General features: G+C 57.9%; 5 protein-coding genes across 5 annotated transcripts; 3 read left to right on the plus strand and 2 right to left on the minus strand.

Moving 5' to 3' along the window:
- Window positions 1–2,020: 2,020 nt before the first annotated feature.
- GGTG_06126 (hypothetical protein) lies at window positions 2,021–2,604 on the minus strand (the record flags this gene model as incomplete). The annotated part of the gene is made up of 2 exons (XM_009223940.1): window positions 2,021–2,202; window positions 2,319–2,604. The coding sequence occupies 2 exons, from the start codon at window positions 2,602–2,604 to the stop codon at window positions 2,021–2,023; spliced, it is 468 nt and encodes a 155-aa protein (XP_009222204.1).
- Window positions 2,605–4,064: 1,460 nt separating this feature from the next.
- Window positions 4,065–4,261, plus strand: GGTG_06127 (hypothetical protein; the record flags this gene model as incomplete). Its single annotated transcript, XM_009223941.1, has 1 exon — window positions 4,065–4,261. The coding sequence occupies exon 1, from the start codon at window positions 4,070–4,072 to the stop codon at window positions 4,259–4,261; it is 192 nt and encodes a 63-aa protein (XP_009222205.1). The 5' UTR covers window positions 4,065–4,069.
- A 557-nt stretch (window positions 4,262–4,818) lies between these two features.
- Window positions 4,819–5,611, minus strand: GGTG_06128 (hypothetical protein; the record flags this gene model as incomplete). Its single annotated transcript, XM_009223942.1, has 3 exons — window positions 4,819–4,910; window positions 4,981–5,006; window positions 5,409–5,611. 3 exons carry the CDS (start codon window positions 5,609–5,611, stop codon window positions 4,819–4,821), a joined length of 321 nt encoding a protein of 106 aa, XP_009222206.1.
- Window positions 5,612–8,804: 3,193 nt separating this feature from the next.
- GGTG_06129 (hypothetical protein) lies at window positions 8,805–11,535 on the plus strand (the record flags this gene model as incomplete). The annotated part of the gene is made up of 5 exons (XM_009223943.1): window positions 8,805–9,110; window positions 9,904–10,034; window positions 10,637–10,954; window positions 11,138–11,360; window positions 11,440–11,535. Coding segments are annotated over 3 exons (636 nt in total), but the record flags the coding sequence as incomplete, so codon positions are not given.
- A 54-nt stretch (window positions 11,536–11,589) lies between these two features.
- Window positions 11,590–15,414, plus strand: GGTG_06130 (hypothetical protein). Its single transcript, XM_009223944.1, has 3 exons — window positions 11,590–12,539; window positions 13,198–13,999; window positions 14,067–15,414. Exons 1-3 carry the CDS (start codon window positions 11,674–11,676, stop codon window positions 15,330–15,332), a joined length of 2,934 nt encoding a protein of 977 aa, XP_009222208.1. The 5' UTR covers window positions 11,590–11,673; the 3' UTR covers window positions 15,333–15,414.
- The last annotated feature ends 1,227 nt before the right edge of the window (window positions 15,415–16,641 follow it).

Here is a 16,641-nt window from a genome sequence, read left to right on the forward strand (position 1 = left end):
GACACGGAGCGCTTTTCNCCTGCGGAGGCTACCACAACCAACCCTAACCCCCCCCCCCCCCCCTCCTCCCCCTCAACACGCCGCACTGTCTAGGATTAGAGTTGACCAATTTTAGGCGAGGATATTTGGATTCTCGTGCGTGGACTGGCTACAGGCCATTTAAGCTACGGACTATGTCCCGAATAGGAGAAACCTTTGTCAGCATTTCTGTCAGATCACCCGGGTAAAGAACAGCTACGCCCTCCGCGCACCAAAACCCTGCTTCCACCTGCCTACCTCCCCTCGCTGCGCTCCGTCCGGTAGGTGGCGGTGTCAGCAGGGTTTTGGTGCACGTCGGGCTTCGCTGAACAAGCAGTGTCGTGTCAAGGGTCCTGTAGCCTGCATCCATCCGCGTGGCGTCAGGGAAGATTGAATGCTTCAATTCACTGCTGCGACCAGGAATTGCCTAGCTAGCCCCTGAGATTCACAACGATGGACAAGACGTGGCTCGCCGCGCTAGAAAACACATTCGCTATAAATTCCTTAGGCTGGACGACTTGTTTCTTGCATTTCCGCCAAATGAAAGGCCCGTTGCCCAGTCCGGGCCCAGACCGAATCGCTGTATGCTACCGAATTGTTTATAATCTGGCCCTCGTATCAAAGATATTAGGGTGATACTTGCTGAAAACGGGAACCAAACCTGCTCTCCAACCCGGCGTGAGCATGCGGACCCCCTGCTAACCCCTTCGAGGCTTTACGAGATAAACGGGTGGCGCTTGATGACTGTGTCACATAAACAAAGAAAAATATAGGAGGATTTACGGGGTGGCTTTAATGATTGCACGTGGCACAAAAGAAGTACTGAGCAGCGTCGAGACAGGACAAAGGGAACAAAGTGAATAAATCCTAAATCTTTGGATTCACTGGGCTCGAAATAGCACACACTACGTGTTCCTGAGTCTTGTCTAGACCAGCTGGTTTAGCGTCTGCCGACCATTGCCACTCAGGCACCAAGCCACCAGAGCATGCAGGCGGTGCCTTCGCGAGGACACGGCGCGAGTCCGCAGGAAACCCCGTGTCGGTAGAGAAAATAGAAAAAAAAAAAAAAAAGTACCAGGAAAAGAATAAGCAAAAAGCGAAGTCTCCTCGTGGCAAGCCACTCGAAGCGTTTTGTTCGATCTCCGATAAATCGGAAGGTAATTGAAGCTACTTCGCTGGTTTGAAGACATGATGTGCTAGCTTATAAAGGGCGAGCGGTGCACACATCAATTCGACACAACCAGCCTCACTTTCACAGCCGACATGCGGGTGATCGCTTGTATGCGCCACAAGCCTAAATTGGCAACCAATGCCAATCGCCTGCTGTTCAGAATAGAAGACTGGCGGCACATGCATGGGCTTCACCATGTCCGCAGCAGCAGACAGCTGGAACCCCTCCATCCTCGCTGGGCCGGTGCCGGCTACATGGGATTGCATCTACACGCCCACCTTCTTCTGGTTGGCTCAGCCGCATCCTACTTTGCTGTCCCTGTCCGCAAAATTACAGCCGAGTCCAATAACACGTACGCGTCCACCCCCACGGTCCGGACCTGACGGACCAAGGCGGGTCAGCTGGCTCGCGTTGCGCCGTCCCCTCCCACTCTCTTCGTTACACGGTGCAATAAAACAGCGAAATAGATGTTGTAAGCGGCAAAAAAAAAAAAAAAAGAAAGAAAGCCGAGGCGCGCTTGCGCGGCACTGGTAGCACACCTGGTTCGCTGCGGCCGGGCGAGCGGGAATTCTAGCTTTGGGCAGGCAACGGCGGGCAACGACGACGACGAGGGCCGGGACTGGAGGGGGTCCCCCCGCTAATGCCAAATGCACATCTCGGCCGAGGGGTTTGAACAACTGGGCATCCTCACGGTCTGGCCCTCAACACTGACAAAAAGAAGGGCTTATGTGGACGCGCAAGCAGGCCGAGTTGACCCGCACAGGACGCAAAGTGCAGGAAATATCCCTCTCCGGACATGGCGCCATCTCGCCGGTACACTGCACGGTTCTTTCACAGCGAGCTTTGTTGTTGCGTCCTTTTTGGCCGTGATGCATGGCATGCCTGCCACTGACGTTGCACAACAGGGATGGGAGGTCTTGAAAGACTTCCGGGCCGGCTGGCGATGCTATTTTCTCCTCCTAACTTCTCTACCCTGGTCTGTAAGGCGGTAGGATTCTTCCTCGTAGGATGGACTGTTCTTTCTTTGTCTCTTGACTCTATGGGTTCATCACCGGCCGGCAATCTTCAGTAAGCGCGTCATTTATGCATACAGCCATCGAGGAAGTAGAAACAAGTGGTGTAGACTTACACCAAGGGCGCCTGGTGTAAGCACCAACAGTGGCTTTCGCGCGCCGCACACGCACACAAGCCGCCTCGCCTCGTAAATGCGAGCGGACGGCCCCCAAGCTCACCAAGCACTTGCATTGGGGCGGTGATATTTTTGTGTCGCTTGTGCGAAGTCGCGCTCCCAACAAAGAGCGGGAAAAAGCAAGCACCGGGGCTGGGCTCGCGAGACCAGCGGCCTCAACGCCTTGCGCACGGCTCAGGTGGCTGGCGTTTAAACATGCCACCACCATTGGCCTGCTCGTTCGCATTTTGACAGCTCGCTCACTTACTCTCCTCGAAAATGGCCTTCCGCAGGTCCCCAAGTAGCCGGTAATGGGTGATGAGGCCAGCGGAGCCCGCACAGCCCACATCCGACCCGGGGAGTGTCGAGGCGCACATGAGCCATGGTCAGCAATTGAGGCTCTTTTCCCCCGGTCTGTGTCTCGTTGACGGTTTCTGGACAGAGCGTTGCTGCACAAGGAGAGCTATGGGGTCGGTTGGGGGGGTCGAGATGTGACCTGCCAACGACCGAGGGAAAATTAAAAACTAAGAATAAAGGAAGATAAGCATTGGCTGAGAGAGTAATGGGCATCGTCAGCTCCTGCGAGTTCCGGATAAAGTAAAGACAGGGGATGGAGGAAAGGAAGTAGGAAAGGAGTGACTACCATGACCATATCCATCTACCAAATGGAGGTCGCATCTCGGAAGACTGGCAACTGGCAGAGTGTGATGGCGTCGTGGGAGATCGCCAAGCCACTGAGCCTTTTGGTTCGTCACAATTTTGCTTCTTCCTTCTTCCCCTACTAGCTCGTTCTTGCTATGGGAATCCCAACATTATGTTTCAATCTTGGTCAGCTATAATAAGCTCATATATAACAAAAAGTTGCGTAATTTTGACCTGTTATCTTATGTCAAACGCGATGAGCAGGTGCCGTGTTTGGATAGAGCGTTGTACTCAGGCATCTCTTTGCTTCCTTTTGCTCTCAGTCCTTCATCTATTTGCCGTCTTGGATGCAGTTGGATGGCATTCAACTCTTCCCCCTTCTGTCCTCGGACGAGATTGGGACTGAGTGCGTGCCAACAGATGCTGGTTGACTTGTCCCAATGGCAACATGGACGGGCGATATTGGAGCATGGTTTGGACGGGCGCGAGCGGCCACATGGGCTGGAACGAGCCCTGCTGGGAGGCCAATGCGCGGTAGCGACAGGGCCGGACATGTGGAAGACTGCAGATGGTTGGTTCTAGACGGGCGCGTTTTGGGTTGCCTTTGGGGGCGGCCAGACGTGCACGGCTTCAGGCAGTGCCACGCCCGCCGATGAATCACGCTAAGCTTAATAAATTCCGCGTGATGAGCTGCGCGGCAAGAGTGGTGAGACCGTATCACCCATTCTGCGCACCCCTCTTCTCTACAGACAAGTCTCTAGGGCCATGGGTTTGCGTGGCCGGTGATGTTAAAAACAACGGGGGCACGAGGCAAGATGATGCCAAGGCAAAGAGAAAGAAGACCAAATAGAGAGCATGTCGATAAAAATCGAAATTAGCCTTCCGGTCCTCGGCGGCACCTGGCACAAGGCAAGGCTCAGCTCCCCGGCGGACATTTGGCAAAGAACAGAGTCGAGTAAGTGTCCCGACAGAACGAACACAAACAGCAAGCTCTCTCCCGAGAGACCGTCAGGTAGCACGGCACATACGCAACGGGACAATAATGCGACCCCAGAGGCGAGCGGGCGGAGATGTCTCGACTCGCGGAGAATGGAGAAAGAGGGGAAAGAAGCAGGAGACAGCCCGGGTCCTACGTCGGCAGACTGCCCGCGACGCCTGCCCGTGCGTCATCGTCGAAAGAAGGTGTCTTGGGCGCCGGGAAGAGGGGCGAACGGGGCGGAGAGCTTGCCGGTCTGCTTGACTCGGAGGAGCTTCGTACGTGACCAACAAGAAAGAACTGTGCTGGCTGGCAGGTGAAGATAGCGTCATGAATCCCTCCTCTCTCTGACTTGGGCCAAGTGCTACCTCTGGGAGCAGCCGAGGTCGAGTTTGGAGGGGACTGGTTCGCGAGAGAAAAGTCGCCAAAGAGAGCGAACACCACGGTGCGACCAGACATGAGGCGGGGCTAGCTAGCGGGATGCAGAGCAGAAACAAAGACTGGGTCAAACAATAAACACGCCCCCTTCCTTCCTTCCCCCCACTCCTCGTCGTCTGCCCAGATTCACTCAGCTGCAGCCCGACACGATCGGTTCACCGGCCGATGGGATATCCGACGACATGGTGAGGCGAACGTTTATCAGCTTGTCCGAAGCGCAGCTGGGCGCGCGCGGCGGGCCTGCTGTCATTTCGTCCATTCCCCCCCCTCTCCTCCGGGGACCAAGCCAAGAGGGTAGCAGAATCGGCAATACACAAATCGCATTCCCACTCTGGCGCATGAACCTGGGCCGTGTCCCGAACATCGGTTGAAACGGCAAAGCCAGAAAAGAGGGCCCAAGGGTACCTACAGTAGCTTCGCCCTGCTGCTGCTGCCAACGGCGGCCTCAGCGGAACAATGGCTAACCCCAACCTTGACGCTGACAGGCGGCCAACGACCTACATATGCTTCTGCGAGCGTGAATAGCAGGTTGCCTTGGACGAACATAGCATGAACAATAACACTCACTGGGCCGAAGGAGTGCATTCGGTGGTCTATGTTGAAAGGTAACGTCAGCTGTGCTCAGCCCACCCCGAGGGCAGCCAAGCATGAGGGGGTGAGATGCTGGTTGGTTAGTTGGCTGCGGAGAAAGTAAACACAGCCACGACCTACCAACTGCCGAAGAAGGCAAAGAAGGCACATATCAACTCCCCCGCGAGCTGGACCAGCCCGTTCGTCATCATCGCCTGCCTTTGGCGCATGCGGCCTTTGATTGAAGTCCATCATTTTCCTTCTCTCTTTTTCGGTTCAGTCTCTCTCTCCCCTCGCTCTTGCACTGCCACGCCCGCCCGCGCGTGAATCCATGGGCCGGTGCTTCGGCGGCCGGGAAGAAGGTGTGACGCTGGGAAGCCGCGGACATGGATGATGCCGTCGCTGAGGTGTGTGTGGACACCCACCCGTGGGCACAAAATCCCTGGACACGCATCCATGGGCGCTGGGTTGGCGACCTTGTTCCATCGACGCCCCACCAGGCACAGACAGCTCCACGGCGCAGACCCCACCCGCGGTCCGCGCACCCCCCCCGCCCGGCCAGGCCGGGATCCCCACTCCAGCCAGCGTGCCAGCCCTTGCAACCGTCTTTGCGTCCCAAAAAAGCCATCTGAAACGTCGAGCCTGGTAGGTACCTATCCGCACCCCCCGGTCTTCACGAGCCAATCGCAGCCCAGAGCAGGTCTGGGCTTGATCCACAGGCACGCCCCCTCCTCCATGGCCCCATGCTTCCCCCAAGAAAATCGTCCTGCCACCACCGGGGTCGCTGAACCCTACGACGACGATCGGACCAGAGGAAGCTCCTGATTGACCAGCTAGACCGGCTGACTTGTCCCAGTCCGGAATTGGAAGAACAGGCGGCGCCAGATGGGAGGGAAGAGGGACCAAAAAATGACAGGCACGCTACGACGCAGTGCTACCCTAGGAATAGGCAGGTTGCCACGCTAGGAATAGGTTCGGCAGAGAGAGCTTCTGCTGCAGGGCGAAGGTTAGATTTGGGAGATAGGCAGTTGTCACGAACAACAGAGCATGAACCGGGCCGCGATACCTGGTACTCAACGTCCAACACAAAGCCCAGCACAACCTAATGCACGCGCACCCGCGCGCAAACGATACCGGCGCCAAGGAGGAGGGGGGCTGGGCATGAAGCCGGGTGTTTTCTGCTGGGTGATCAGTGAGGGGAAAGACTGCAAATCCCAAACCCCGGGTTCGGGCAGGACCCAAGCAGGGAGGAACTCCATTCCGAGCCCATCACGTTTTCGATTTTTTTTTTGGATTGTTCTTTCCGGCGTACTGCTCAGATGTTGTAGGTGCGTCTCTCCCCGTGAGATGTGGTGGGGACGAACAAGCATCCGAGCCATCTTGACTTTCGTCGCATCCCCGGCCGGGCTAACACCCGAGAGCTACCTGTCCCCTTTGGCCCCCTTCGTCCGTTCTCGAGCCCCTCTCTCGCTCGCGGGCCCCTTGGCTTACATCCATTTACGGACTCGTGCGAGTCCTGCCTGTCACCGAGCCTCCTAGTGACTTCCTTTCTGACAACAGGCGGCCGCCGAGCGGCCACGATCGCGTCCCCTTCGTCACCACCAGCCGCACGATTATGGCTAGCGCAGGTGGCTTATATGAGTTGTCACTATCACGGACATGTTTCCGGAGAACACAACAGTCCTAAGACAAACAGAGACAGGTAGGCGAAGAGCAAGGAGGGGCATCGGAGAGGAAACGAGTAATTCAAACATCGGGGACAGGAGAGAGAGAAAATAACGCCACAGCTAGCCGGGCAGCCGAGTTTCGCGTAGTTCGTCTCTGTTTGGTCTCTCGGTTTCGGTATTGTCACTGCGTTACGTCACAGACGTCCTCGTCGTGGAAATGTTCCTTGATTGTCAAGGTGGTTGCATGGTGCGGCGTGCACAATTCAAGTGCAAGAGCCGAATAACAGACATCCGTGGCACGAGCAAGCCTTTTGTACAGAGCGCCTTTTATATATATTTTTATAGCAAGCTAACTGGCCGCGACGATACGAGTCGGTTCAGGTTCATGGCGTCACATGGATTCCCCAGGCCAACTCTGTTGATATGCCGGCTTTCGGCAAAGCCATGATATTCCCTAATGGGAAAGCATTGCTACCTTGCGGCAGACACCAGAGCCGCCTGTGTCAGGCCCGTCCCACTGAACCACGCCGTGGCGACCCAGCGGAGGATAGTCGCATTCGATGTCTCAAGAATTTGCCCGATGATGGGTCCCGTCCCGCCTTCAGAATGTTCTCTGCGTCTTCTGCAAGCGCTTCCAAACCTGCTGCCGTGCTAAGCGTCCCTAGAGAGTTCCTTCCTCCCCCACCGGTCTGCCAGATCTTGTCGTCTCCTTCTCAAAACGGACAATGGCTCGTCCGGGTGGTGGCTTCCCTTCAAAGCGGAAACGCGAACCCACCGTAGTCGCTCCATGGGTAGGCTCTGATTGGACAGACGCGCTGAATTGTGGGTGTCAGGGGCTAGCGATGCGACCGCACCAACCATTCTGGGGTGGGCTTAACGTTTCTAGGGGACATCAGGCTGTCTGACATGGGAACCGTGGGAACCGCAGGGTTACATTGGAGATTTTTTATTCTCCGTCGATAGCATGTCAAATCGTCAAATCTCCCCTTCCCGCGATTCCCGCCCCCGGGAGATTTGGCAAAAGGCCTAGAAAAAGCCATAGCGAATGCCATCCCCGATCTTGGCCCTTGGGCCAAGCGGCGGTCGAGCCATTGTGTCAGCGCACATGCCTCTTCTTGTCGCTAGCGCGAGAGAGAGGGAGCGCCATCTGCCGCTTCACCTACGAGTGGACGGCCCGGCCCTACAGCGCGCGCGTGCGCAGCAGTGCTCGGAGCCCACGGACATCAGATGCCTGCCCGTCCTGCTCCCCATCCTGGCTTCGGATCCTCGTGTGGATTGGGAAAACACAGCGGCCTGGCTAGGTACCACCGGCCTGCCGGCTTCCTCTCCATTGCGCGCTCTCTGCCCCTGGCAAAAGACAACAAAAAGAGAAAGATGGCGGCCGACATTTGCCGGCTCGACGCACGACACCGTCTAGGAGGGAAAGCAAGGGGAAAATCCCCCGTGGATATGGCGCTGCTGCTATCGTTGCATTGGGAGCCCTGCAACTGCCCGTGGACCACTCGCAAGTCGCCGTCGGTTGCGCCGGCCGGATCCACTAGACTAGAGGGGACTGCCAGACACGCCTCTCTTTCCCATGTTTTTTTTCTTCCTATCTCCCATGATCCTCTTCTCTCGCTTTTTGTTTCTCTTGTTTCTTCTCCAGCGTGCCCAGTCTTAGCTGTCATGGAGGAGTGCATCCGCTTAACTTCTCGCTTGCCTGACAACGCGTTTACCACAACGAGAATCCATGGCCAAATAGCACAGTTGCAAATGCTAGCTGAGGCTCTCTGGGTCGCTGCTCAGGACCCCTGGTTGACACTGTCCCCGGAAGGCCCCCAAGTGTCCACTCTTTTCCTCGAAGTTTCAAGCCCCATCCATCTCGGGTCTCACCCCGTGGATCCTCTGCAAGCTGCGCCTCAGTGCCTTCGCCGCAGAGCCCTGGGTCGCCTCTTAGGGCCTACCCGGCTTGACAGTCTTGCGGCAGCCAAAAAGCTTGGGGCTCTTTGTCTTGTGTGTTTTCATGCTCGAAGAAGAGCAGCTAGCACAAAACGCCCGTTGGGCGGATCAAGTTGGGCTTAGAGCGGAGGCGGCTCAGCAGAGGATGAGGGATGACAGGACTGCCCATGTGTCCTCACCAGACCCTAACTGAACGGCAGACATCCTGCCCTTGCAATGAAGGCCCAAGCAAGCAGCCCGCGCTTTCATCTGCTCGCCCCTCGTGCTCACAAGCAGACCCGCTGGTCTCTCGCCTTCTCTCTCATCGGCAAGGGGGGCCGCCCGTTGCAGCGACCCGAACTCCCCTCTCTCCACCCCAGCCAAGGAGAAAACCCAGGCGGGTCTCATCCGGATACACACCCCTGCGAAGATCATTTGGTTCAGACGAGGAAATCTGACGCCATGATCGACTACCGAACAGACCTGACGCGCAAGGATGCCTTGCTAGACAGGTTGCACCGCATACCTACGCTCAAGACTCGGGTACGGCTTTCCACGCCACCACCACACACGCACAGGTTTCTTCTTGATAGGCTGGCTTCACGAGTTCGGGGATATTTTTTTTTTTGGTCGCTAGTCAGTGGCACAAACCCGGATGCACACGCCCCTCCACCATCACCTCGCCGCACGCGACTCTCTCTGCCTGCGCGGCTTGCTTTCTATGCCTAGGCGCACCTCCCCGGGTGTCTTTTTTGTTTCTGGCCGGCTCCTCAAGCCTGCGACGCGCTGAGTCTGCCAGTCCTGACAGGTTGGGAGATCCAAGTTGGACCGGTTGAGGTGCCCAAAACACCACCGCTGCGGGGGAACTCTAAACAAGAATTGCCAAACTAACGACTTGACGAGTGCATGAAGCCAAGACCTCGTTTCTTTGTCCGATACTATTCCGTTCTGGGGCAAGGCCTCAAGTCTCGAATTTCTCCCGCTCTCTCCATCTATCTTCCTCGGCTACTGTTTGCATGGGGATCGCACGCGCCGTTGAGACCTAGCAGGCAAACCATGCGGCTGTTGATGGCGCCCGCCGGATTGCACGCGGGGATGCCTCAGTACACCCTCCAAGCCCTTCCCCTCATTCTTCTTCTGTCAACTCCCTGGCTGGCTCAGGATACCGTTTTTCCCCTGCGAATCTTAGTCTTCAAACCCTCATCCCTGCAGCGGCGACCTCTGTGGAAACGTGACTGCGGCTCCCCTGCTTCGGTATTTGGAAAAACTTGGCCCACGCCCCCCTTGTCCCCTGGTCGTCAACACCCCCGCTGTTACAGCCAAGGTGCGCTGCTAGCCGGGGTTGTTGCTGCGAGGTCGTTGCGGCGGGCTGTCCTTTGACCCCTCGCCTCGCGCCCTCGCATGCGTGTTTGTGTGCACGAAATGGGTCCCCAACTTCTTCTTCTCCTGCGCATGGGTTGAGATGTGGTGCGTAAGGTGTGTCTGTATGCGTGTACGTGTGTATGTGTGTGTGTGTGTTGTGTGTACGAAGTCCATGTGCGAGCGAGCCTGCGTGTGCATGTCGGCCTGCGTGAGGGTTCTCCTTGGTATGCCTTTCCCTCCCCTCCCCTGAGACGGTGCACAGCCCTATCACGACACCCCCAGTCTCCTTTCCGGTCCTCCCACCTCGTCCTAACTTTTCGTTTCTTCTTACTTTTTCGTTCCCCTCTTGTGTCCTCTGAGCCCATCAGTCTCGTCGCCTTCGCTTCCTCGGATCGGCAGGCCCTCCTTGTGATAGCGGATGCCAACCCCTCCTGTCCTTGCAACACCCCGACCAGCCACGGGGGTCCGGCTTCCACCATTGACGACTGGGTTCAAACCGTGCCGACACCGACCTGGTGTCGATGTTCGGTCTTTGAGACAGCATCCTTTCCGGCTGGCCCTTGTCTCCCGATCCTCGCCCCTCCCCCCCTGGCGCATATTTCTTGTCTTTTTTATGTTTTATGTCTTCTTTATTCTTCCTTCCTTCTCTCTTGTTTTTGACGGATTATTATTTTATCTCTCCAGGAGACTGGACGATCTGAATATAGACGGTGGGCCGCCATAACCAAAGCCAACACCGTCCTCCTCTTCGCCTCCAAACAGGACCGTCCCAAGATATCGTGCGACAACTCAACCGCCTTCCAGGACATCTCGCAGCTTCTCTCATCCTTCCGGCTCGGTCGCATTCCGACGCATCGAGGTAGCGAGCAGAGCCAACTGCAGGTCTCCAACCAAGTTCGCCGTCTATCACCCGCCCTTTGGGACGGCTTGAGCAACGGCGCTGGATCCCGCCATAGGTGTTTCGCGTGTTTCAATCCCGAGGCGGGACTGTCAGTGCGACTCTCAAACGTCGACCCAGTCGACAGGTCTGATAATCATATCGGCCGGGGCTGCTTTGATATTGGGCCCCATCTGTCTCCCCTCCCTCGCCTGGTCCACAGAACAGACCCTCCGATCTCCCACCCGTACCCGCTTCCCTAGACACCCTATAAGCTCTTTAAACTCCCTTGGACGTGCGCTCTGTTCTGTCTTGGGACGCCCACTCGCAGCCGGGCCACACATACTTTCGGAGCCTATCGTCTGAGCATTACACGCCCTGAACCCAACCCCGCATGGTACCGGGTCGCATTACTAGTCTGCGCGCGCTGGGAGGAACAGGCTGGATTTTGTCTCCTTATCGAGGTCAGGGCATCGACGACCGCAGCAGCAGAAGAAGCAACAACATCAGAGGCCACACACACCGGCGACGACGACGCTTCTTCTAGAAGCACAGTACAAAGGCACGACAGTACCAGGGTACTTGCCACCACAAACACCGAGAATAGCTGATTGCTGGAACGCGCACGCGTAGCCTCGCGCGCTTGTCTGTCGGGTGCTCGACGACGACGAAGTCTACGACTGGACCTGGCGGGGAACCGACGGGCGCCGCTGGAAGGACTCGATCTGACGATACGGGGTTTATCCTATTTCTCCGACTCCGCATACCCAAAAGGGCTGTTAGCGGGCTCGTATATTTCTTCGACACCTCGCAGGCGGGACCATACTGGAGCCTCCGCTCCGGACCTTCATAATATCACACACAACCATGGATGTGACAGCACTGCTGAACTCGGGCGCCAAGCTCGGCCAGCTGAGCCAGATGGCGCAACTAGCACAGCTGGGACCGCGCGGGGAGCCCCTAGACCTCACACCGACGCCGTCAGTGATCAGCAACACCACAGCAGCCTCGACAGGGGTTGCGACGCCACCACCAGAAAAGTCCCCCTCCAGGAGCAACAGCGAGTCCAGGACACCCAACCGGAGCAGGACACCGTGGGATGCCGGCGGCTACTCGCTGCCCCTGACCCTGGACACCAAGATGATCCGGACGCGCCTGATGGCCAAGTCGGTGCTGTACGGCGACTCGCCGCCGGGCGAGCACCACCCGGACAGCAACAGCCCGTCGTCGCCCAAGCACAAGTTCTCTGACAGCCGCAGCAGCCTGAGCTCCTACACGACCACGTCGTCAAACAACTCGGGCTCGCACTCGAGGATATCATCCCTGTCGACCGTCAGCGAGTTCCAGCCCATGACCAGCCTCATCACCGACTTCTCCTCGCTCGAGGCCAAGATGTCGGACGAGACGGAGCGCCAGAGCCTGCACAACAGCAGCGCTAGCAGCGTCATCCACGGCGGCGACGCTGTCATGAGGTCAGGGCTCGGGAACGACGACGGGATGCTCGGCGCGGGCGGCATGGGCGGCGGCATGATGGACGGTCGCCTCCAGCAGCCGCTCTCGCCGTACAGCATGAAGCTCGAGGTCCCGGGAGACTCGGGGACAAGCCACTCGAGCGAAAACGAGTCGATTTCGGAACAGCAACGCTCCGACAGGGCCAGGTCGCCGTCGGACGCCATATTATTCACGAGCAACAACGCCCAGCCGCCTCGTGGGCCGGTTGTGGAGACTGGAAGGTGAGTGACTGAGCATTGCTGTTTATTGAATAGTGGTTTTGGCCACAGTCAGTTTGCCCACCCTCCACTTGGGGGGGCCCGTGGGATCCACCTGGTCCCTGAGGCTCTGCCCTCGCTGCACTGCACCCCCTCCCAAAGCGGGTATCTCGTCAGGCACTGTCACCTCTTGGAGAACGGCAAGTCACCGTTCAGACTTCACTGGACTGAGCAGGGGCTGGCCGTCGTGGACGAGATTCTCTTGACCCGGTATCCAAAGTCTTAAGCACTCTTCCCGCTTCCTCCCCCTGCTCTCGGATGGGCGCCTTGTCTTCACTGTCAAGTGTCTCCCGCTCGACCAGTCCGGATTTGCACACAACCAACCGCGTTCCTCCACGCGCTCGGCACCGCCTGGGAAGCCAGTTAGTTTTCAGATCCTGCTCAAACCTTCCCTCTGCCTCACCCACCTCTCTTCCTTTTGACAGCACCGCACAACCCGCACACCGAGAAAACAACAAACCCCAAACAAGAACGAAACTGCCCACCTCCTACCACACTCTCCCTCTCTCAACCTCGCACACTTCCTGCCACCGTCACACCTGCACCTGGACCACAATCAAGACCGCACGTAACGGCTCATATCGCCTTGATCATCATCTAAATATATTCATTCCCGGTACAGACGATCCATCGATCCGTTCGGAGCAGGTTATCAGCCTGGCCACAAGAGGGCAGTATCCGCACCAGACTTTCCGTCGACGGTCAGGACAAGATATCAGCCGCCCGTCGGGTTCGCAGCCCCGATCGTGGAGCCTCCTTACTCCCCTAACGGATTCTATCAACAATCCTTCTCCATGGGCGACAACCAGCCGCGCCGTCCCTCGCTCACCGAGGAGGACGACGCCTACGCCGAGGACCCTTCGGCATCCGGCATGCAGACTGAGCATGCGTCTCATGGCAACGCCGTGGCCTCTTCAGCACACGTCGAGGACTGGAACGACGGCACCGATGACTCGAACGACAGTGCCGTTCGCGCCATGAACGACGACGCCCTGTGCGAGGCATCCGATTACGAGGACGGCAAGCCCTCTCGTTGTCTCTGGGGAAATGTGCCCTGCGATACCGGCTCCCAGCTCCGAAAGGCTGTTTCGCACATCTTCGGCCGCAATAAGCTCTGCACGCGTCAGATCCCAGACCTGGCGTGGGTGCACTTTTGTCGGAAGCACTACCAGCGCGCCCGTTATCGACTGGGCCCTAACTATGCCCTGACACAAGTGCGCCTCGTGATCCGGCAGATCAACAAGATCCGCAAGTGGAGCGACCACAACGTCGCCAACGGCAACTCTTCCGGCGTCGTCAACAGCTGGAGGATCCAGCTCCGCAAGCGTGAGGAGCGGAGACAAGAGACGAAGGGGCAGACGAAGAAGCGCAGCCGCGGCGATGATGACGACATGGGCGGAATGGATGGCATGGACGGCAACGAAGTAAGTGATTAGAGAGCAGTGATATAAAGATATCTTGGAAGCTTACTAACCTACTTGTCTCCACAAGGATGTCAAGGCCGAACAGCCACCGCAATGGCTCATTGAGAAGGTCGGCGACGGCTACACAACCGAGCAGGTGCTCAACGTTGCCTGGCGTCTCAAGGAGGACCTGCACAACAAGCTCTACACCAGGATCCCGGATGTTGAGATCCTTCCGAACATTACATCGGACCGGACCGAGGAGGCGAAGCCTCGCGCCAAGGCCACGCGTCGGAATGCCCCGGCCGGCCAACCTCTCCGGAGCGCCCCCAACCGGTCCCGAATGGGACCCTACGCCGGATACCAAGGCCACCGCTCGACGCTTAGTGAGTCGGCGCGCGGAGGCATGGGTCATCTGGCGGACATGGCTTCGTTCTCTGGCTGGGACAGCCCGGCTAAGCGCCAGCGCGGTCAAGAGTACGACAACAGCCAACTCAGCCGCCCCTGGATGACGCAGCAGGCCACGGCGACCCTCCCCATCCGCCCGGCACAGGACCTGGGCTCGTACGCAACCCCGATGGCCTCTGGCGCCTCGGGCTACAACTATATGTCGAGCATCCCCCAAGCCCGTGGATCAACTGGCTACGCAGTCCAGCCCGGCGGTTGGGGTGCCCCGGCCTCGACAAACACTGGCTCGTACGGCAGCAATATGGGCTTCGCTACCCAGCCCCAACTCAGCCCCGTGCCGACCAGCGCTGCAGGGCAGCCTCAACATTCCCCTTACTTCGCGGGATCTGGCTACGCTACCACGCAGGCGCAGCAGCAACAACCATCGCCGGCCTTCTTCGGGACCGGCGCATACGGCAACACAGCAACCGCCTCGCAGAGCGCGCCGCGTGGCATCTACGACGGCTGGGGAGGCTACGCCCCGCAGCAGCAGCAGCAGCAGCAGCAGCACCACGGCGCCAACACGGCCCGGAACGCGCAGCACCAGCAGCAGGCGGCTAGAAGCCACCAGCGCCACGTCAGCGCGCCCTGGCCCAACTCGGGCATGATGGGGGGTAGCCAGAACAGCTACCAGTTCGGCGGCGCCGCGGCGGCGATTCCGCAGTTCACGGCGGGCCCGCCTATGGATCCGGCCCTGCTCGGAGGCTCGCAGCAGAGGCGGTCGTCGCTGCCGCACAACGCCGCCGCGCCCACCGCGCCCATGATGTCGGCGCCGCAGGCTGGCGCTACCCAGCCCCAGGCCGGTACGGGCAATGAGCACAACACGGGCTACGACATGAGCCAGCACCAGGCACACCAGGCGCACCTCCATAACCCCAACGCCCGATACGACATTGGTCGCCGCTAAGCGGCCACCCATGGCTGGGGTCCGCTTCTGGGCGCTCTCGTCGGCTATCTTTGCCGTCTGCTGCGTCGCTGTTGTCCATCACCAATCCCCGGCCGCTTACGGGTTTCGGGCGTTCGTTCTCTGCCCCAGACCTGAAACCCGCCAAAAGGGATACTTTTCATCCCGCAAACGCGACAATCTCTTGGGCTACCATCCCAGGCGAAGTGGACGTGCCAATCACGCCCGTGCACCTGCTGGGAAACATATACCGACGGATGAGCGGACCCCACTTCCCTCCCCCTCCCTCCCATCTTCTTTTCTACCTTTCTCTTTCCCAAACAAAAGACAACAGCAATACGACGGTTTCTGCGATACGGCACCAGATTCACCCTCTTTCCTCGCAGAGACCACCCCCCTTTTCCTTCTCATGTACAAATTAGCCCCGACAATTCTGCTGCTTTTTTTTCTTTTTTTTTTTTTCCGGTTTGGGGGTCCATGAAATCGGCAGCGGCACAGGCGTCTGGTTTGCTCGGCCCGGGCATGGGCAACGATCGTCTCACATTCGCTGTATATTTTACCTCTACGACCCACTCGCTTTCCGCTTTTCCCTTGGTGGGACTCTACCGGCGTTTTTTGTTCTTTCCCTTTAATGGACGCAGGAGCACTGCCCAAAACACGATGATTTCCGTTTCCTTTGTTCTGTCACAGTTACTTCCCGTTGTTGCAAGGCTCGGCAATGGGGCTCAGGGAAGCCTCCTTTTTGCTTCTTTGTTCCGATTCTGGGGAAAAAAAAGGGGAGATGGGGGGTTTGCCAACTTGGGGGACTGGCGTTTGGTAGTTAGATCAAGGGCTTTAGGTCGGTAGCCACAAAAAAAGGAGCCGGATCATCGGCTATGACTTTTCACCAGCATCGTTGTGCCTGTGCCTATTTGCTAACATGTGGTGTAGATGTGGAAAGTTCAGAGGTGCAAGTTCTCCACCAGGCTATAGCCAACATTGCCTTACACCAGGGTTGTCCTCTCTGTCCCCGATCTCGACCGTTTTTGCTTCCGGATTCATTTCTTCCCGACATTTCCCTCGGGCCAGCCTTTCCTAGACGAACCGGGAGGGAAGGTAGGACACCGTTTCTCTCATCCCTCCCCAGCAAACGTCAGCTGATCCTCAAGGATGTCTGCCACTCGACGCCAGCAACCAGAAAAGGAAAAGACTCCGTCCAGACCGTCGTCTACAAGCCTCCTCGATGGCGGTACATCGCATCCCCTCGTGAGGGATGGGCAAGCCATCTCGTCTGTCTTTGGTGACCTTGCCCTACTCGCTGCGTTCTCGTTCG

The sequence above is a fragment of the Gaeumannomyces tritici genome, assembly GCF_000145635.1.
Source record: "Gaeumannomyces tritici R3-111a-1 unplaced genomic scaffold supercont2.3, whole genome shotgun sequence".
NCBI lineage: Eukaryota > Fungi > Ascomycota > Sordariomycetes > Magnaporthales > Magnaporthaceae > Gaeumannomyces > Gaeumannomyces tritici.

Excerpts from the sequence above, each read along its gene's own strand:
- GGTG_06130 (XM_009223944.1), top strand. The coding sequence starts at position 11,674 with ATGGATGTGACAGCACTGCTGAACTCGGGCGCCAAGCTCGGCCAGCTG. Across the intron at positions 12,540-13,197 it reads CCGGTTGTGGAGACTGGAAG|ACGATCCATCGATCCGTTCG; the intron begins GTGAGTGACTGA and ends TTCCCGGTACAG. Across the intron at positions 14,000-14,066 it reads ATGGCATGGACGGCAACGAA|GATGTCAAGGCCGAACAGCC; the intron begins GTAAGTGATTAG and ends TGTCTCCACAAG.